Source organism: Leuciscus leuciscus (genome assembly GCF_965113295.1).
Source record: "Leuciscus leuciscus genome assembly, chromosome: 7".
Lineage (NCBI taxonomy): Eukaryota > Metazoa > Chordata > Actinopteri > Cypriniformes > Leuciscidae > Leuciscus > Leuciscus leuciscus.
The window spans coordinates 31668831-31687832 of record NC_138731.1 but is presented as its reverse complement, the minus strand read 5'-3'; the positions used below and the strand labels follow the sequence as shown (position 1 = coordinate 31687832).

General features: G+C 39.7%; 2 protein-coding genes across 6 annotated transcripts; one reads left to right on the top strand and one right to left on the bottom strand.

The window, feature by feature from the left end:
• On the bottom strand, nt 1–6949 carry coq10b (coenzyme Q10B). The gene is made up of 5 exons (XM_082175402.1): nt 6794–6949; nt 4454–4606; nt 2740–2932; nt 2506–2607; nt 1–1507 (listed from the first exon to the last, which is right to left on the bottom strand). The coding sequence occupies exons 1-5, from the start codon at nt 6892–6894 to the stop codon at nt 1340–1342; spliced, it is 717 nt and encodes a 238-aa protein (XP_082031528.1). The 5' UTR covers nt 6895–6949; the 3' UTR covers nt 1–1339.
• A 1293-nt stretch (nt 6950–8242) lies between these two features.
• sf3b1 (splicing factor 3b, subunit 1) lies at nt 8243–18515 on the top strand. Of its 5 annotated transcripts, XM_082175395.1 has the most exons (25): nt 8243–8388; nt 9182–9354; nt 9458–9559; nt 9710–9824; nt 11730–11809; nt 11951–12139; nt 12539–12788; nt 12878–13090; nt 13192–13313; nt 13408–13605; nt 13812–13913; nt 13994–14173; nt 14268–14354; nt 14464–14734; nt 14846–14991; nt 15084–15230; nt 15316–15441; nt 15525–15746; nt 15842–16024; nt 16135–16246; nt 16832–16952; nt 17041–17172; nt 17259–17531; nt 17626–17842; nt 17957–18515. In XM_082175395.1, exons 1-25 carry the CDS (start codon nt 8361–8363, stop codon nt 18113–18115), a joined length of 3948 nt encoding a protein of 1315 aa, XP_082031521.1. In that variant the 5' UTR covers nt 8243–8360; the 3' UTR covers nt 18116–18515. The 5 variants fall into 5 exon arrangements, 4 of the variants coding, with proteins under 4 accessions (XP_082031521.1, XP_082031524.1, XP_082031523.1 ...); XM_082175396.1 differs by lacking the exons at nt 8243–8388; nt 9182–9354; nt 9458–9559; nt 9710–9824 and adding an exon at nt 9930–11432; XR_014207415.1 differs by lacking the exons at nt 12539–12788; nt 12878–13090; nt 13192–13313; ... (14 more) ...; nt 17626–17842; nt 17957–18515 and adding an exon at nt 11378–11432 and having other exon boundaries at nt 11951–12010.
• The last annotated feature ends 487 nt before the right edge of the window (nt 18516–19002 follow it).

The following is a 19002-nucleotide window of genomic DNA, read 5'->3' as shown; positions in this document are numbered from 1 at the left end:
TAGGTTTTACATATAAAAATAGTTTATAAACCATGCAGGCAGGATATATATTCACCCACAACACACTCATTAAAACACCTCAATTAAAACAAACAAAAAAAGATATCCCAGAAATAAAGAAAAAAAAAAGATTATTCTTTTGTTTTTTTTTTGTAGCTCAGTTGCGCACTAAAGTTTAGTCTGTGGTCTTATATCAGATATGTACACGTGGTTAACCCATAACCAAAATAAATATAGGATACACGGATTACACGCATACATGTATTTAAGATAAGGATAAATAATATGTAACTTTCTCTGTAAAAAAGCAGTAATCATGAGGATGTGAGCAGGGTGTGGATTGGAATCTTTAAATGTCGGTGGCGACGGATACCTCACTACAATCCGATGAGAGCTCTGGGAAAGATTCGGTACGCTCTCTGTTCCCAGAGTTTGGGCCCTTTTAAAAGCAGTGGATATCGTAGATGGGTGAGCAGTCTGTTAAAAACCACATACAAATATATTGCACACCTCTAGGAGAGAAAAGCAGTCTTTAGTATGGACACTTAAAATCATGAGATTTCACTTCCATCGGAGGAGTGAACTGGAGCACCACCGCCAGTAATAAATAGCACAAATTTGTATAACGCAAGGCAGTGTGTTTTCTTTGTCGGCCTCTTTGTTTTTCAAGCCTTTATTTGTGCTGGTATGCAAGAATACAACAGACCTGAGTCCGGTGTGGCCTTGATACCCTGATAGCGCTTTATGTGCATTTTCCTGCAGTAACTGTCAGTCTTCTGCACGTGACGTATGCACTCAAGTTGAGTCTCCTCGTCCCTTTCTTGAAATCTTAAAGGATCACCTAAAAGCTTTTAAATAAATACATCACTCACCTGTCACAAAAACTGTGTAACGTGAGGGACAATCTTTCAATAATGCACTTTCAAATACCTCAAAATAATGTCTTTTCGAAGAAACCCATGACCTTTGTCTACTGTGCCATTCATGAAGCCATTATGGTTTTTGGCAGCTGTTTTTAAAACCATGTCAAGGTCCTCATATAAAAAATACGGCTCCTGGCGCCATATTGACAGCGGGTTTTAAAAAAGTGAACATGGAGGTAGTGGGGCAGGGCACAGTGGGGACAATCAAGCCCCCCATAAAAAGATCCAGCCATGTTTTTTAGCATTAAATGTTTTAAATCAACCGTTTTGTTTGGACCAGGCACTGACGATATTCAGGCACGCAGCTTTCCCGCTCTCCCGACTGTCTTTATAATACTCTAAATGTATGCGTTCAATAAAACCCCCAGTTCCCTGAACGACACCCCCTCCCCATCCGTCTGAAGATGTGGAATGAACTACGTGTGGTGGATCTCATGGAACATGAGTTCACGTGGGATCTGTGTCTCTGGGCCAAACTGATTGGACGCCCGCCGCTCGAAGGCTGACACCATCTGCTTCACGACCTCGTCGAAGAAAACGGTGGCCAACTGAGAATGCAGGAGCGAGCGGAACTCGAAGGAAATCTAGGAACAGAAAGAAGCAGCGAATCAAAGACAGTCCCACGTCGACATTTATAAAGCTCACAAGTCGGGTTCCTTAAGTTAAACCCATAAACTTTCTAAGAGAGACCTAACATAAGCTCTAAGTTTGTTAAATGATGGTACAAGCTTGTGTAAAAGTCAGTGTGATGACTTATAAACAAAATAATTACAAAAATGTTTAACAGTCAAACACCAGAAGCAATGAAACTGATTGGTGAATCTTGTTTCAGTGTTGCAGCAAAGCCACCATTATGAATATTTGTAGGATACCATTATAAAGACAAACTGATTAATTTACATTTTTTCGCAGTGCTTTATGGGATGAGTAGATGTTTCATTTGCATGAATCATGCAAATCTTTTTTCCCCACTGATTTTCAATTCCTGCTTTGAATCAAATGTTATAACTCATCTCAGAGCTGGTTCAAGGTCCAAAACTCTTCATTTTAAGACTTTTCTGAAATATAAGAGAAGGAGAATGGGACTCCTTGAGTAAGCTGAAATGTACTTGCTTGACACACAAGAACCAGTTCTGTTTACCATATTTGATAAGCTTCATGTATGTGTTGATCACAGTTTGTATGTGAAAAAAGGCCGAAAGTAAATATGTTCATCACATAAAGCAACAGTGTCTGAAGTGTTTTGGTTTAACAAACTTTCAATAGAAATTAAAAATACTGAAAATAACCTCATTTGTGTTTCAAAGATAAACAAAGACTTAAGGGCTTGGGGTGACATGAGGGTGAATAAATGACGACAAAACATTCCTTTAAGTATGAGCAATGATAAAACAGGAGTCTTCAGACTTAAGAATATTTAGTGTTTATGTAATCTTTAACATTAAGACTGCTAAAAAGGATTAGTTATATTCTTCTGTTTCATCTACATATGCTGAGAGAACTTCAGTTTCAAAAACATTCAACAAAAAAAAGTGCAGCTTAACCTGAGGACGATAAACCAGTTTCTGTTGGTAATACTCACAGCAAAGTCAAGGGTGCATGTTCGGGGGTAGCCAGGAAGACCAGGACTGAAGCGCCACACCGTCTCAAGGCTATTGAAAAGTTTTCCATCAGAGCAAGATGCCTTAAGAGCAGAAGAAGTCAGAAATGACTTGTAGCTCACACACTTGATAACACTGTAGGCTATATGCCACTAAATCACTGCCATCAATTCATACAATAGATCTATATTAAAGAAAAATGAAGATGTACATACCTTCACCAAATGAGGGCGGACTGTAGTAATGAGAGAGGTGTAGTTTTCTACCACAGGAGGGAAGCCCACAGTCAGCTTGGCCTTGCAAAATCCCGTGCGGCGGAATACAACGTCTGAACGCTTGCACCAGGGCACGAACAGCAGGTAGTCTTCTACCTTGGCCACAACTTCATACATTTCCTGCATTGAGTACCTGCATGCCATAGAAAAGACAGTTAGCCAAGATAATACAATAATGCTCTGTGTAAATTACACCAATTGTTTTTCTTTTATTTCGGTTGAAGGTCTTTCTACGTAATTTGGCAGACACTTTAACTCAAAGTGACTTACAGTACACCGACCGAATACAGTGGAGTAATCCAGGGTTAAGTGCTCAAGGTCACAATGGTGATAGCCCATAAACTGTCTGATTACCAGCCCTGAGCTCCTTTAGCCATTACGTCACACCACAGAATCTACAGTTATAGTCTGAAGAGTGCAATGACCTTTCCTATAAATCTAACAATATCGGCATGGCAGCTCATAACCTCACTGCAAAGAAGATTGGATGATTTAAATATAACTCATCACCATACAGGTGTGACCCAAAGGTTGTTGCTAAAGACGAAGATGGATTTAGTGCCGTCACTGAAACATGTTTCAGATGGTCAATTCAGACAACCAATCAGATATGAAGGCACATATCAGTGTGGGATTGAGTCATGCTGAACGTCACTGCAGAATGGAATCAAGACAGAAGAAAGGTCAAACACTGTTTGTTTACAGTCACTTTTTTGTACACAGGGTCCATTAGAGGTAAAAGTGGGGACATCTTAGGTTTGAAGGTTACCTTCAAGTTAAAGATGAAAGATAAAATAAAATGTTCAGAGAAATAACTCAAGTCCCACACCATTTGCTTGTAAGCCACAATCCGACCAATATGATTCTTTTTAAAACGCGCTGACTACACAGGTGCTCAGTTTTGTTCCTGGATATTCACATAATCATTTAGCACATGCTTTTATCCAAAGCTACTAATGGTACATTTATTACATGGACTTGCCCTGAAGCAATGTATGGTTCAATGCAAGGGTACAATGGTAATTCTCATGGCTCACTCCTTACAGCCTTCTGGATACCAATAGTATGTCTCAGGAGAACCACCTTCCTGTAGAATCTAGTCTGAATCTAGACTGGTCATAGAAAGGTAGATAGGTCTAATCTGAATCTGAAATGTAAGTCTGAGGGGGGCTTGTGAGCTAGGTGTCTCTTTTCAAGTATAAGTAACACTGAAGTGAATTGTTTAGGTTATTGTTAGTATGTCATAGGTCAAAGAGCACATGGGTCAAAGGAGGATGCCAACATGGCGGATGTAGTGTGTCCTGTCCTGTGTCATAGGCCGCAGAAAAGTTCTTCTTCAAATTAAGTATGTGTTCATGTGATGCATTAGTGCTGGGGCTCTATTCTGCAGGACAGCTGATCCTCTGCTCTAAAATGTCAGGCATCGGTTGTCAGAAGCGGTACCTAAGTAACTTGTGATGACGTGAGATAACCAGAACAGATCCATACTCCAATAACCCCAGATACCTAGAAAGCTGACACAATAAATATTCTCATGCCCTGTTACATAAACAATCTTTGCAGGGACACTGGGGTCAACGTAATCATGGACCTCAATAAAAAATAGAAAATAGCAACAGATCATGCACCATATCAAACTTGGTTGGGAACATACCCAATAATACGTCTTTCAGAGTACTCCTTCCTCTTGTTGAAGGAATCTGCGAAGTTGAAGAAGCTCCTGGCAGGAGCCACCACAGCACGACCTGACACAGCCCTGAAGAGGGGAGGCACTCTGGTCATCAGAATTCCACATGAAGACAGATATCTGTTGACAAAACAGGGTGAAAGTGTGTCATTCAGCAAAAGCATACTCAGTACCTATACATAGACAGGTAGTGGTATTGTACAAGACTTTGTGTACTTTATTAGTGTGATAATTTTAGGCACTATCTGTTTGTTGGATGTGTCAAGATAGCAGACGACTCCCGAGTCAGATAAGACTGGAGAGAACGTATGAACAACATAGATAGCTGTTTGCAATTAACAAGATTTGGACTCTCAATCAAGACAGAGCCTTGATTAAGAATAGTGAAAACAGTTGCTCGTTATCTTTAATCTAATCCCAATAATATGCGAAATCCCAATAACTACTCTAAAATTGAGTTGTCCTTGTGGGCTGCACACATACATATAGCACAACCAATGTAGTCCAATTCATAAAACGACTATTTGAAGCCAGCTCTTTTAAAAAAATCGTTTCAAGATTGACAAACTTATGAGCTACCAGGCTGACAAATCCTTCATTGAATAAACACATTGAAACACTTTCAGTGATGTCCATCTCAGCATTACTAATTTACTTGAGGTATTCCTAACAAACAACTGAATAATTGTTAATAAATTATATTATAATTATAGACTCTTTATTGTTACTTTTGTAACTAAATGTACAAAAAAAGTGTAGATGTGACAAGTACGTGTAGCCTAGATGTGGTTGTACAGAGTTTACGTACAATGCTCTATCATGTTTTATATGCAATTGTGTTTAAAACTTTAGCATTTAAGAGATCCCGGTATTGTATTAATTGTTATGCACTGGCTAATTTAAGTTACAAAGACTTTGAATGCAAAGCTTCTGAAATGTTAATGAGGGGCTTAAAAATGCCAACTGTGATGCTACCAGCTTTACTAATTAGACCACACAAGCAATCCACAATAGCAATAAAAGCTCCATAACGCGGTTGTGTACTAGAAAAAAAAAAGTGTACTTCTTGATTCAAACTGTTCATCATTAACTACAAAACCTTATGGAGTTGTGCATTCATGCCATGGGACTGGGAGCATGGTTTAAGGAAATATAAGGATATGCAAATCATGACATGTTAACCTGCCCTCTATCTGGTCAAGATATAAATCACAAGAGATCACTGACCACTATAACCAAGTCAAGGGCAGTAGTAACAACCCATTCCATTAAGATGTGTCCGATGTATGCCAGATCAATCACGTACACATATCTGAAACGCAAGGGGATGGGGTATCACAATATCTCCTCAATAGAGAGACCGGCACCCAAATTCATTCATTTTGGCGCAAGTGCTGCCAAGAGCTGTCAAGCAATGCGTAACTGTGACAGCAGATATTGACAGAACAGAAACTTCAGATGGCCTTATGCCAAGCAGTTATGGCACTAAGCTGCCCAGCAGTTGGTATGGGTACACTACGTCCCTTGCCAAAAGTGATAAACGTCACAGCTTGGCTTATGACGTCACATATTCTGCAGAATTCTGTAAACTCATACCTGCACAGGTGTCTGGAAAGAATTACTAATGAAATCATTGTTGCACTATATATTTGGTTACATGGTGGATGCCAAAAGTTTGTTTGTTATTGCCACAGTAAATGGGTGCCAAGTTTGTTTCCCCAATAAAAAAAAAGTTTTTGCATCTGATATGCTGCTATATTGTATAATAATTAAATCTTATCTAACACTAACTGTATGCAGCTGGTGACCAGATTTTCCAAAAATAAAACAAAAATCACACTTTTTGTTGTATCCCCTTAAAAGCATTTGGCTGCATCTGAGCTTGAAGCTATATTAATAAAATAAATATACTCGAATAAACATCCGCTGCATGCAGTTGATAATAATTTATTCCAAAATGAGAAAAGCTCTTGTTAAATACACCTGGTCAATTACATAATATCTTAACCTTGCCACTGTCACTTATCTGGCAACCAGATATGTGACTCCCTCCCACCCTTCCTCCTAAAGTTAGTGTGGGTTTTTTACAAATTTATTTGAGTACGTCAAATACATTAATACATTGTTGGACAATAAATAAAGGTTTTATTAACACAAATGTCAAGTTGGCCTTAAATTGTATCCGCTTGTAAGAGTGAAACTAACCGTCCAACTATCGTCAGCAGCTCGCGAGTTATTTCAATAGTCACTTCGATCTTCACATAACCGCACACAGGCCGTTCGAAACACTAAACCGTCGTTATTTACCTCACTCCATTCCTGCCCGGTGTTTCTCGACTGGTTGTGGAAGGTAAGTTTCTGATACATTCCGCCACCGCTCTCCTCAAACACCGGGAGCCTCTCGCCATCTTCACTTCACCTCTTTTTCGCCTCCTCCCGTCGAGAAATCTTTTTTTCCCGTCTCGAAGACCAGCCTTCTCAGAGACCCTCCCTGGGATCTCATTGGCTGAAGCTGTTTTTATTGAATTCGGATTGGTTGAGTTTTCCGTCCGTCACATTGTGAGACTACTGACGTCAGTATTTTAATTGTGCAGAGGGTTTGCGTGCGCAGAATTGTCACGGGATGCGGGATTGGGTTGCCCAGACTGCGCGACCTACAGTGCATAGTTAGTAAAGGTTACAGCTAAATTTGTTTGAGGACACAATGTAAAATCACTAATAAGTTTTAAAAAGACGAATACATTTAAACGAATACATTTGAGGAAAATGCCTTTCGTTTAAAATGCATAGGGGTGAATTCAGAGTGATTTGATTGGGACACTTTTTTGGCATTGAGATGACTTGGAAAAAGTGTCCCAATCAACCTGTATTCACCCCCTCATGTCTGTCCCGTATTATAGCTGTTATAAAAATACTACTGAACTACATTGACTTTAGACTGCTTGTCATACATCAATGAAATTGATACAATATAAGTTAGCCCTGATCCAATTTGGAACACTTTTTCCAATGATGTATTTTCTAAAGTAGGTTATCTCTACATTTCCCTTTAAGCTATCAAATTTTGATAAGAAAATGGTCATTGCCTGGCGGTTGATCTCTGACCTCACCTTTACAAAATTACAATAACTAGAATAAAAAAATATATATATATGTATATATATATATATATATATATATATATATATATATATATATATATATATATAAACAATTAGGCTACACAAATTATATAATGTATATTATGTATTTCTTCCAGATCCAGACTAATGCCATTATTTGGTTTATGTCAGTAAATACTACATTTTAATATTTGTTATATTATTCAGTTTTTCAAATGTATAGCATTCCAGTTACTCCACAAGATTTCCTATGGAAATGGACGCTATTCTTTATTCTACATAATGCTTTTTGAAAACTGTAATGAATTTCTGCCTCATTTGATGGTTGTGTAACATATCAATTTGAAACAATGTATGCATTTTATATAATCCTTTTGTTTAGACTAGGTTTCTAAAAGCTTTTTAGAACGGCTATTTTTAGAGATCAAAAGTTGCATGTCCTGATGACATTCCTCGGAATAAAGTGTGGTCTTTGCCACATAAATATTTTATCAATTAAGGTGTGTTATTATAAATAGCTTCATTGCACTTTATCTTGATAATCTTGGAGTCTGAAATTAAAATGTACAAAGAAATCTCCCAAAATCTACACTATGGCTACATTTCTCAAGCAGAGCGGGGGGCGTTGTTGACATTTGCCAGCTGTGATGACGTCTAGTGCTCGTGCTCTGCGCATGCGCGTTCTTGTGACCGCAGAGTCGGATGTGCAGTCAAAGGCCTTCCGGTAGTGAGGCGCACACAACAGCTCGAAAATGGCGCAGATCGCCAAAACACACGACGGTAAATTTTTTACATTTTTTCTTATGAATATGTCGTATTTTGTTGTTCATACACATATATTGTATTTGGGGTGCTATTTCTAGTCTTAAGAAGTGGAATTAGCGAGAATTAAGCCGAATTAGACCTGTGTGAGGCGGTGAATAGAATATGGCGTCTGATCGTTGATTTAAACCTGGCCGTGGCGCACATGAGAAATATCAACTAATCCTCCATCTGGAGATTTGTTTTGTGGTTTATAGCAGAGTTATTTCTAACATTCATTTGCAGAAATGCGTATTACCTATTACGCTATTTGCCTTTACTGTGTAAATGTTAAAACGTACTGGTTAAACACCGATGTATTGAAACCAAAATGGCGTTGCAAACAGTCAAACACAGAACAAAACTTGTCCCATTATCTAATCTCTACATAGAGGTTTTAATTGAGTGTGGTTATTTCTAGCACTTTGTAGAAATGAGTTGTATTAATCGTCCAGTAATTTACGGCGCTTATGTAAAACGCATGGATCTTTATATTATGTAAAATGAACAACACAATATACATGTTTACGCACTCTTGTCTATATTAGAAGATTGCTAAGTGTGTATGCACATACATCTCTCTCTCTCTCTCTCTCTCTCTATATATATATATATATATATATATATATATATATATATATATAAATAAATAAATAAATAAATAAATATATATATGAAATTATGTCTCTCTTGATGGATATATATAGTTGTAAGCAGTTTGTAGGTATTTTGGGGTTCTGATCTGTTTTTATTTCTGTTTTTTTTTTCTTAGACATAGAGGCTCAGATCCTGGAAATCCAGGGGATGAAAGCCGCTCTGGTAGAGGGAGCTGACCAGGGTGTCGGGCTTGATTCCACTGGATATTATGACCAGGAGATCTACGGAGGCAGTGACAGCCGTTTTGCCGGATATGTGACTTCAATTGCTGCCAACGAGCAGGAAGAAGTAAGCAATGACAAAATGCTTTTAATAGTTAAAAAAAAAAAACATGTCAGAATGTGTAAGTACTGCATGGTGGTGTTTCTGATCCCTACTATTTTTATTTCAGGATGATGATGAAGATTCTTCCACTAGTCTGCTTGGACAGAAGAAACCAGGATATCATGCACCGGTTGCAATACTCAATTCCATTCCTCAGTCAGATGAGCAGGTAATGAACAGATTTTCCATTTTCAAGTTCTAATATTCTTTTTGTGAAGTTTTCAATAAAATGTCACTGTGTATTTCCCAAATGCGTTTGTTGTAGGATATAGAAGAAAACTGTGATTATACAATATTCTCTGTTTTGCCCACCCTGCAGTATGATCCCTTTGCTGAACACAGACCACAGAAGATTTCGGACCGCGAGGACGAGTACAAGAAACGCAGACAAAAGATGATCATCTCCCCAGAGCGCCACGACCCGTTTGCTGATGGTAAATTTCACACCATCGTTCTCCTCTGTTTAATTTATCTGTCCATGCCGATCAGTATTTACTCTGCCCATGAAGTTCCGGTCCAGACTGGTCTTTTTGCTGCTTAACCCTTCGAACACCACCCAACAGCTTGCTCCCTGGACTCAACTGACCTGTAAGACTGTCTCAGTAAGACACAGATCATTTAATGGAATGCATTGAGAATTAATTATGATGGATTAATGGTTATAAATGAGTTGGGCAGCAAAGGTTTTGGGGGACAGTTGGTTGGGTGGTGTCATCTGTCCCATCAAGGCATAGGTTGCAGGTAGGTGTGTTGTTCGAAGGGTTAATGTATTTTGTTTTGTGTGAAACAGGCAATATAATAGTCAGGCACCTCCAACAAAGACACTTTGAAGTAAAAGTTTATTATTATAAGAGGCTGCAGCATACTGTGGTTGTGCAGTTACAGTTTTCTTTTCCGCTTTCTCTTGTTCCTTAATAATATATTCTAGATATTTGCCCAATGGCATGTTTGCTAGAAACCCCTGACGTGTCAAAGTCAGTTTTTTTTTTTGTAAATTTTTTTTCCAAACAAGAGTGGAGCTCTAAATAAACTTGAGCCACCTGTGGAAAAACTTTAAAATTAACTGTTTACCGGTTGTAGTGTTAAAAAGCCAAACTGAACATCCAATGAAATGTTTTCCAGCTATTTTAGTATATTTAAACCTATGGCCTGTGGGTGCTCATACTGCTACAAATTAGCAAGCTACACACTCTCAAAACGGCAACATTCAGGATCAGATTATAGGAGGGAATTGATTCTGCATCATCTTGCATGTAGTCCCAGATAGAGGAAGCTTTACAAAACTGTTGTGTAAATATATTTCTATTTTATTATCATAAAATAGAGATATATCTATTGAAGAATCTGTGTACCAAGATTCCACAGGCCCATACTAACTGTCCTTAATTTCTCTCCTACAGCAGTACTGCTATGCCAGTCCTGTCTGCACTCTCTTAAGGGTGCAGCAACTCGTCCTGTGTAGGTTATGGTCAACAAAAAGAAGCGTGTTTATCAGATAAATCAAGACCATAGTTGGTAGTTTTGCTTTGGTGTGAGGCCAGAGGGCCTTTAAGGGGAATCCACCATGGTTTCACAAAACCTTTTTTTTTTGTTATGTGTCATTTTTAAAGCCTCATCAAGGACAATTCTCAACTTCATGTCCTCCCTTCTCATTTCAACTTTTTTAAAAACCAATTCATCATAGCTTTATTTTTTGTAATGAAACCAGATGCACAATTATGCACACAAGTGTGCATTTTAAATCATTAATTTTTTTAAATTTTTTTTTATAGATTTTATTAGAATTCCCCAAAGTGTTCAGTGTCTCTGGCTGCAACACGTATAGTAAAATAAATTATTTTAGAAGTCGCTTTTGGAATACTACAAGGTTTTTTTCCCTTTTTTGTTTATAAATGAGTGACAAGAACAGAACAGGTGGTATGCAATTGTGTGTGTGAGTTCAAACCCTTTTCCAAAGTGTTACTAATGGTAAAGAGAAATTTTCTAGGCTTCTTTTCTGCCGGTTGAAGTCTGACTGCAGAGGGACCCTTGGCACTGAAAGTGTACGTATTCTGGAGAGCGCAGCCCAGGACCCTGCATCAGTGATGGCTATATCCTCTCCTTATCTCCTCTTAAAAGCAACAGAAACCTCTTTGTACCTGCCTGTTCTTAATGTATGACTGTAAAGAGTGCTTAGCTTTTATTGTCTAGGGTTGTTTTGTGTTATGAGAGGACAGTAATTTAAACATTAAGGCCATCTATTCAGGGACAGTTGACTGTAGTGCTTTGTGTGTGAAAACACTGGTTTTGAGACTCACTTGACTGACGGTCTCGCATCTTGTTGGTGCTCTTTCGCATAGGGGGCAAAACACCGGACCCTAAGATGCAGGTCAGGACGTACATGGATGTTATGAAGGAGCAGCATCTGTCCAAAGAGGAGGTGAATATTTCTCTGTCCGTGTGCTTGTCTTCTAGTGAAACGCTGGTTTATAAGATGTTGCTGATAAAAAAAAAAAAAAGAACCTTGAGTTAAATTAAGAGATTTTCCTTTGACTAAAACCTTTAATGTTATTTTCTCCAGAGAGAGATCAGGCTGCAGATGGTAGAGAAAGCAAAATCTGGAGAGCTGAAAGCAGTGAACGGCTCTGCTGCTGCTCAGGCTGCTGTGGCCAAACGCAAACGTCGCTGGGACCAGACAGCCGACCAAACCCCCAGCAACTCCACACCCAAAAAAGTGTCCAGTTGGGACCAGGCAGATGGGTCTTCTGACGTGAGTCTTATCTCTAACAATATCAGGGCTGCAACGTATTGCAATCAGTCTGTAAAACATATGCTTACGAGTTTGTTTAAAGCACGTAATATAAAGCATTCTCATATTTGGGTAACTTGGTTCATGCACTTTTCCCACAGCATGTTGAAAAGTGTTTCCTTCGCTGTATTTCAGATGTGTTGTGTACATACAAATGCATTATTCACTACTGTAAACTGATGTGACTGATGGATGTTTTTTTATGCACAACGTGCAGACATGATTCAATTAAATTTGTGATCTTTTTTTTTTTCATTATCAATTTATGGGTTTTATCAATTAGTTGTTGCAGCCTAAACAACATTATCACAAGGCCACTTACCCAGGAATATTGCTAATCATGATCTTCTCTGTACCCAGACACCCGGACATACACCGGGACACACGCCTTCCAACAGTCGTTGGGACGAGACACCTGGCCGTGCCAAAGGTAGCGAGACCCCTGGAGCCACCCCGAGCACCCGTATGTGGGAGCCCACACCGAGTCACACCCCAGCCGGAGCTGCTACTCCTGGTCGAGACACTCCTGGTCATGCTACTCCCGGACATGGAGGCGCCTCTTCCAGCGTGCGCAAGAACCGCTGGGATGAGACACCAAAGACAGAGAGAGGTCTTTTATTTTGTCCATTTTTTTTTTTGTATATTGTAATAGTAGACGTAGAGCAGAGTGATTTTAAGTTGTTTTATTCTGTGTTTCAGAGACACCTGGTCATGGCAGTGGCTGGGCTGAGACTCCACGTACAGATAGAGGAGATGAGTCAGTAGGTGAGACGCCCACCCCGGGTGCAAGCAAGAGGAAGTCAAGATGGGATGAAACACCAGCCAGTCAGATGGGGTCTTCAACTCCTCTGCTTACCCCTGGAAAAACCCCTCTGGGAACTCCTGCCATGAATATGGCCACGCCCACTCCAGGTACTTGACAAATGCTGTTGTTTTTTTCTATTGTTGTTGAATGTAATGATGTTTTCTGCACCAATTTGTGGATGTTGCTGTAAAGTTTTCTATGTTTGCAGGTCACCTGATGAGCATGACCCCAGAACAGCTGCAGGCTTGGCGCTGGGAGCGAGAGATTGATGAGAGGAACCGCCCATTGACTGATGATGAACTTGATGCCATGTTTCCAGAAGGATACAAAGTATGTAATTATATTAACGTATACAGGACACTTTTTGTTTCTGTCTAAAATGAATTTATTGACATTCCTGATTTTCATTTGCCAATTCTTCCAGGTACTGCCCCCACCAGCAGGCTATGTGCCCATCCGCACACCTGCTCGCAAGTTAGCCGCCACTCCCACCCCCATCGGAGGAATGACTGGCTTCCACATGCAAACAGAGGACAGATCTATGAAACAAGTCAATGACCAGCCCTCTGGAAACCTGCCTTTCCTCAAGCCAGATGACATCCAGTACTTTGACAAACTGCTGGTGAGTCACATGTGCACCAGGGATATCTCCTGTACAATATTGGGATACTTTTAAAAAAGTCGTAATGTTTTTATTAATTTAGTATTAATTTAGTTAAGTATTTAAGTAAAAATAATAGTAATAAAATGATAAAAACAAAAAATGTAATATTATAAAAAATATTATTTTAATTTCTTTTTTCCTGATTATCCCATCTCTGTTTGCAGGTTGAAGTTGATGAGTCCACCCTCAGTCCAGAAGAACAGAAGGAGCGCAAGATCATGAAGCTTCTTCTGAAGATCAAGAATGGAACCCCTCCCATGAGAAAGGTTAGTGTCCTTTCTCAAACTTGGTTGACTGTAACATGTCATTTTTCAAATATGATCTCTAACCAGCACTCTCATTTCAGGCTGCTCTTCGTCAAATCACAGATAAGGCAAGAGAGTTTGGTGCAGGACCCCTATTTAACCAGATCCTGCCACTGCTGATGTCTCCTACACTGGAGGACCAAGAGCGTCATCTCTTGGTGAAAGTCATCGATCGTATTCTCTACAAACTTGACGACTTGGTTCGACCATATGTCCACAAGGTAAGTCTGAGTTACCTGTAAGCATACATTTTTAAATAGAGGAGAAATGTATTCCTTTTCATTTCTTTTCTAACGTACCTGTATGTTCTTGCAGATTCTTGTGGTGATTGAGCCTTTGCTGATTGATGAAGATTACTATGCTAGAGTAGAGGGTAGAGAGATCATCTCCAACTTGGCAAAGGTAAGATGGTTGACTTCAAATAGCAAATATCGTCTTTGGTTGATAAAAGTATCCCATTGTTAACAGATCTTGATTTAATGATTTAATCAAATCTACATTTCTTTCACAGGCTGCCGGTCTGGCCACCATGATCTCCACCATGAGGCCTGACATTGACAACATGGATGAGTATGTGAGAAATACGACAGCTCGTGCTTTTGCCGTCGTGGCGTCTGCCCTGGGCATTCCATCTCTCCTGCCTTTCCTCAAGGCTGTTTGCAAGAGCAAGAAATCCTGGCAGGCTCGTCACACAGGCATCAAGATCGTACAGCAGATCGCTATTCTCATGGGCTGTGCTATCCTGCCCCATCTCCGCAGCTTGGTGGAGATTATCGAGCATGGTTAGTATGGTCTTGTGGTGAAGTCTGTCCGACTCATCTGTATGTGGGTGTACCAAAATTCTTTAACATTGTCTGCTATATGGGCCAATCTCAATCCGTTGATTCCGTCAGGTCTCGTGGATGAGCAGCAGAAAGTGCGAACCATCAGTGCCCTGGCTATCGCTGCCCTGGCTGAAGCTGCTACGCCATACGGTATTGAGTCCTTTGATTCTGTGCTGAAACCTCTTTGGAAAGGTATCAGGCAACACAGAGGCAAGGTGAGCATGTATTTTGATCAATGGTCAAACTTAGTTTTTGGGTTGAAAGGATTATTTTTAGTAAATGTTTTTAACACTATTTGTCTTCTCAGGGTCTTGCTGCCTTCTTGAAAGCTATTGGATACTTGATTCCTCTTATGGATGCTGAATATGCCAACTATTACACCAGAGAAGTGATGCTTATCCTCATCCGAGAGTTCCAGTCTCCTGACGAGGAGATGAAGAAGATTGTCCTCAAGGTGCGTCAGGAAAAAAGATTCAGAAGTATTAAAAACATGATCTTTCTGAACATTTTAGGCTAACCTTTTTTCTTATATATTGTAGGTGGTGAAGCAGTGCTGTGGCACTGATGGTGTGGAAGCCAATTACATTAAAACGGAGATCTTGCCCCCATTCTTTAAACATTTCTGGCAGCACCGAATGGCGTTGGATAGGCGCAACTACAGACAGGTTTGTGAGATCAACACCTAATTAGGAGTAACTAACCATGATCAATACACTTAACTTTATTTGTCTTTTTATCCACTTTACAGTTAGTGGACACTACAGTGGAGCTGGCCAATAAGGTAGGCGCAGCTGAGATTATCTCCCGTATCGTGGATGACTTGAAGGATGAAGCTGAGCAGTACAGAAAGATGGTGATGGAGACCATTGAGAAAATCATGGGCAACCTTGGTGCTGCTGACATCGATCATAAACTGGAGGAGCAGCTTATTGACGGTATCCTGTACGCCTTTCAGGAACAGACCACTGAGGTGAGTTTCAGACTTTGCTGCAGTTAAACAATCCTGCTCTGTTAATCTTCTAATTTATATAGTTATAATACTTATAATTTTGCCTGTATCTCCAGGACTCTGTGATGCTGAATGGCTTCGGTACGGTGGTGAATGCTCTGGGTAAGAGAGTTAAACCATACTTGCCTCAGATCTGCGGTACAGTGCTGTGGCGTCTCAACAACAAATCCGCCAAAGTCCGTCAACAGGCTGCTGACCTAATTTCTCGCACAGCGGTGGTCATGAAGACATGCCAAGAGGTGAGGGAAGCCCTTATGTTCATTTATGGACGTGAAAATACTTGTACTGGTTAAATTAAACTACTTATCGTGCTTAATAATATATATCCTGTTCTGACATTTCCCTTTAGGAAAAGCTCATGGGCCATTTGGGTGTGGTGTTGTATGAGTATCTGGGAGAAGAATACCCAGAAGTGCTGGGTAGCATTCTTGGAGCCCTTAAAGCTATCGTCAATGTCATTGGTGAGTGTCAGCAAAAGCACTTTATAAGTTGTGCTTGCTAGCAGTTATGCGTTAATCCAAATGATTAAACTTTGATCACAATGTTTGTTTTAAGTGATGCACACAATTTTCATCCAGAGCAGCGTAAATCACCAAAATCATTTTGAGGGGCCGATATCATTGACCCAAAGAGTAATGATTAATTAGTGCACTTTCTGATTGTGCTTTTTGACTTTCAGCATCTATTTTGTGCACATAACTTGGATAAGCTACAACAGTTAAACATGTCAGCATTGTGGATGCACTTCACCATGACTGTAGCAGTATTTAAAATGTTCAACTGAAATATCGAGAGGCACAGAGGAACTTTACTCTGATTGGTTTAATTTATTAACTGAAAACACAATATCTTGAACAGCATACCAAGTTCAGTTACCCAAATGTCTAAAACAAATTAGTATTGCTTTTTGGCTAAATGGAAACTTTATTAAAGTTATTTTGGTGCATCACATTTTGTTTTAATCAATGTTTAATAAATTTGAATATTGTTTCTACTGCTTTGCATTCTTTTGACTTTGAATAAATGTTTAAATGTCTTGTTCTCAGGTATGCACAAGATGACACCACCTATCAAAGACCTGCTTCCACGTTTGACTCCCATCTTGAAGAACAGACATGAGAAGGTGCAGGAGAACTGCATTGATCTAGTGGGCAGAATCGCTGACAGGTCAGTCCTATAGTTCTTCACAGATTTTAAGCCGTTAACTTTTGAAAAATGTCAATAATGCCTCCTAAACGCATCTTATCCATTCCAGGGGTGCGGAGTACGTGTCTGCCAGGGAATGGATGCGTATCTGTTTTGAATTGTTGGAGTTGTTGAAAGCCCACAAGAAGGCCATCCGTAGAGCTACTGTCAACACTTTCGGCTACATCGCCAAGGCCATTGGGTAAAATCCTTCTCTGATAATGCAGAATCTGCCATTAGAGGTATGAAAATGTCGGATTTTAATTTGTCCTGTTCTTAATTCTCTAGTCCTCATGATGTGCTGGCCACGCTGCTCAACAATCTGAAGGTGCAGGAGCGTCAGAACCGTGTGTGCACAACAGTAGCCATTGCTATCGTGGCTGAGACGTGTTCGCCATTCACCGTGCTTCCTGCATTAATGAATGAGTACCGTGTTCCTGAGCTTAATGTTCAGAATGGTGTCCTAAAGTCTCTGTCTTTCCTGTTTGAGTACATTGGTGAAATGGGCAAAGATTATATCTATGCTGTCACACCTCTGTTGGAGGATGCTCTGATGGATAGGTAAGGAAGTAGATTATTTCTTTTCACAAGACAGTTGCATGCAGATTGTTCTCAATAGTACTCTAACCTCCTGTATTTCTGCTCTCGGTCGCAGGGATCTCGTACACCGGCAAACAGCCAGTGCTGTGGTGCAGCATATGTCTCTGGGAGTTTATGGCTTTGGCTGTGAAGATTCTCTCAATCATTTGCTCAACTATGTTTGGCCCAATGTCTTTGAAACATCTCCTCATGTGATCCAAGCTGTAATGGGGGCCCTCGAGGGTCTGCGGGTTGCGATTGGACCCTGCCGCATGCTGCAGTATTGCTTACAGGTACGTTTCACTTCCAACATGGAATCTGCACATTTGTTTGGTATTTATGTAATAGTTTTTCCATTGAGTTATGAAGACTTGTCTAATGGCGCAATGGTTTTTCTCCCTCAATAGGGTTTGTTCCATCCTGCTCGTAAAGTGCGTGACGTATACTGGAAGATCTACAACTCCATCTATATCGGCTCCCAGGACGCACTGATCGCACATTATCCTCTCGTCTTCAACGATGAGAAGAACTCATTCGTTCGCTATGAGCTGGATTACTTCCTGTGAATATGTCTACTCTTACATGTGCACTCTCTCCTCCTATATCTGTCTATTTCATGGTTTATAGGACTTGGTCCATTTTTTTATGTTCTCTGGTAGACTGAAACCAGTACCACAGATTCTGTGGTCTAAAATTTATTTCTTATTAAAGAACAGAAAAATGTCGAAAAAAAGAATCTGTCAAACGTGTCGCTTTTAGATCTTTGGATTAGACGTTTCTGTTTTTACGGCGTGGCACCAAGCACAGTGAAATTAAAGGTAGTAGCAGAGTTTCTGAGGAATGTGATTCGTGTCTTTTAACTTGAGACTTGTGCTGGTCTGTCAAGTTCACTCTTGCTCAGTCACATCTGTTCTTATTATAATGTTGCTTAGTTTGGCTGAATAAACGTTTGTGTATTAAAAGTGATTGAGCTCCTCTGTGATGTTTTTAATGGGTTAGCGCAACCAAATTAAATCCTGATTTGTTTTTTGTTTAAAATTCTTTCAAAGGTTGTCTGAACTAAGTTTCATCACTTGCAAGATTTCAACTGGGAAAGTCATTACTAACATTTGAATTTGAAAATCAAATCAGATTGGACTGCCGTGTGAACAAAGACCTTTGATCAAGGAATATTTCTAGCTTTTACCTGTAGTTAAATGCTCGTCGCAAGACATTTTAAACCCAAATCATGTTTAATAAAAGCTTACCATATTTTTTTTACACTATTTTTATTTTCCCATTTCTTTGTGGAAGGATCTTGGTTAAATGCATCAATTATATGAGGTTTTGTTTGATTATTTCCCACATTCTAACTTAGACATAACAGCAGACATGGAGAGAAGATTGTCATTTGTGGTTCTGCACAAACATGAGGGTCCTGGAGTTTCTCAGTCTGAAACAATGTGAGGCTATA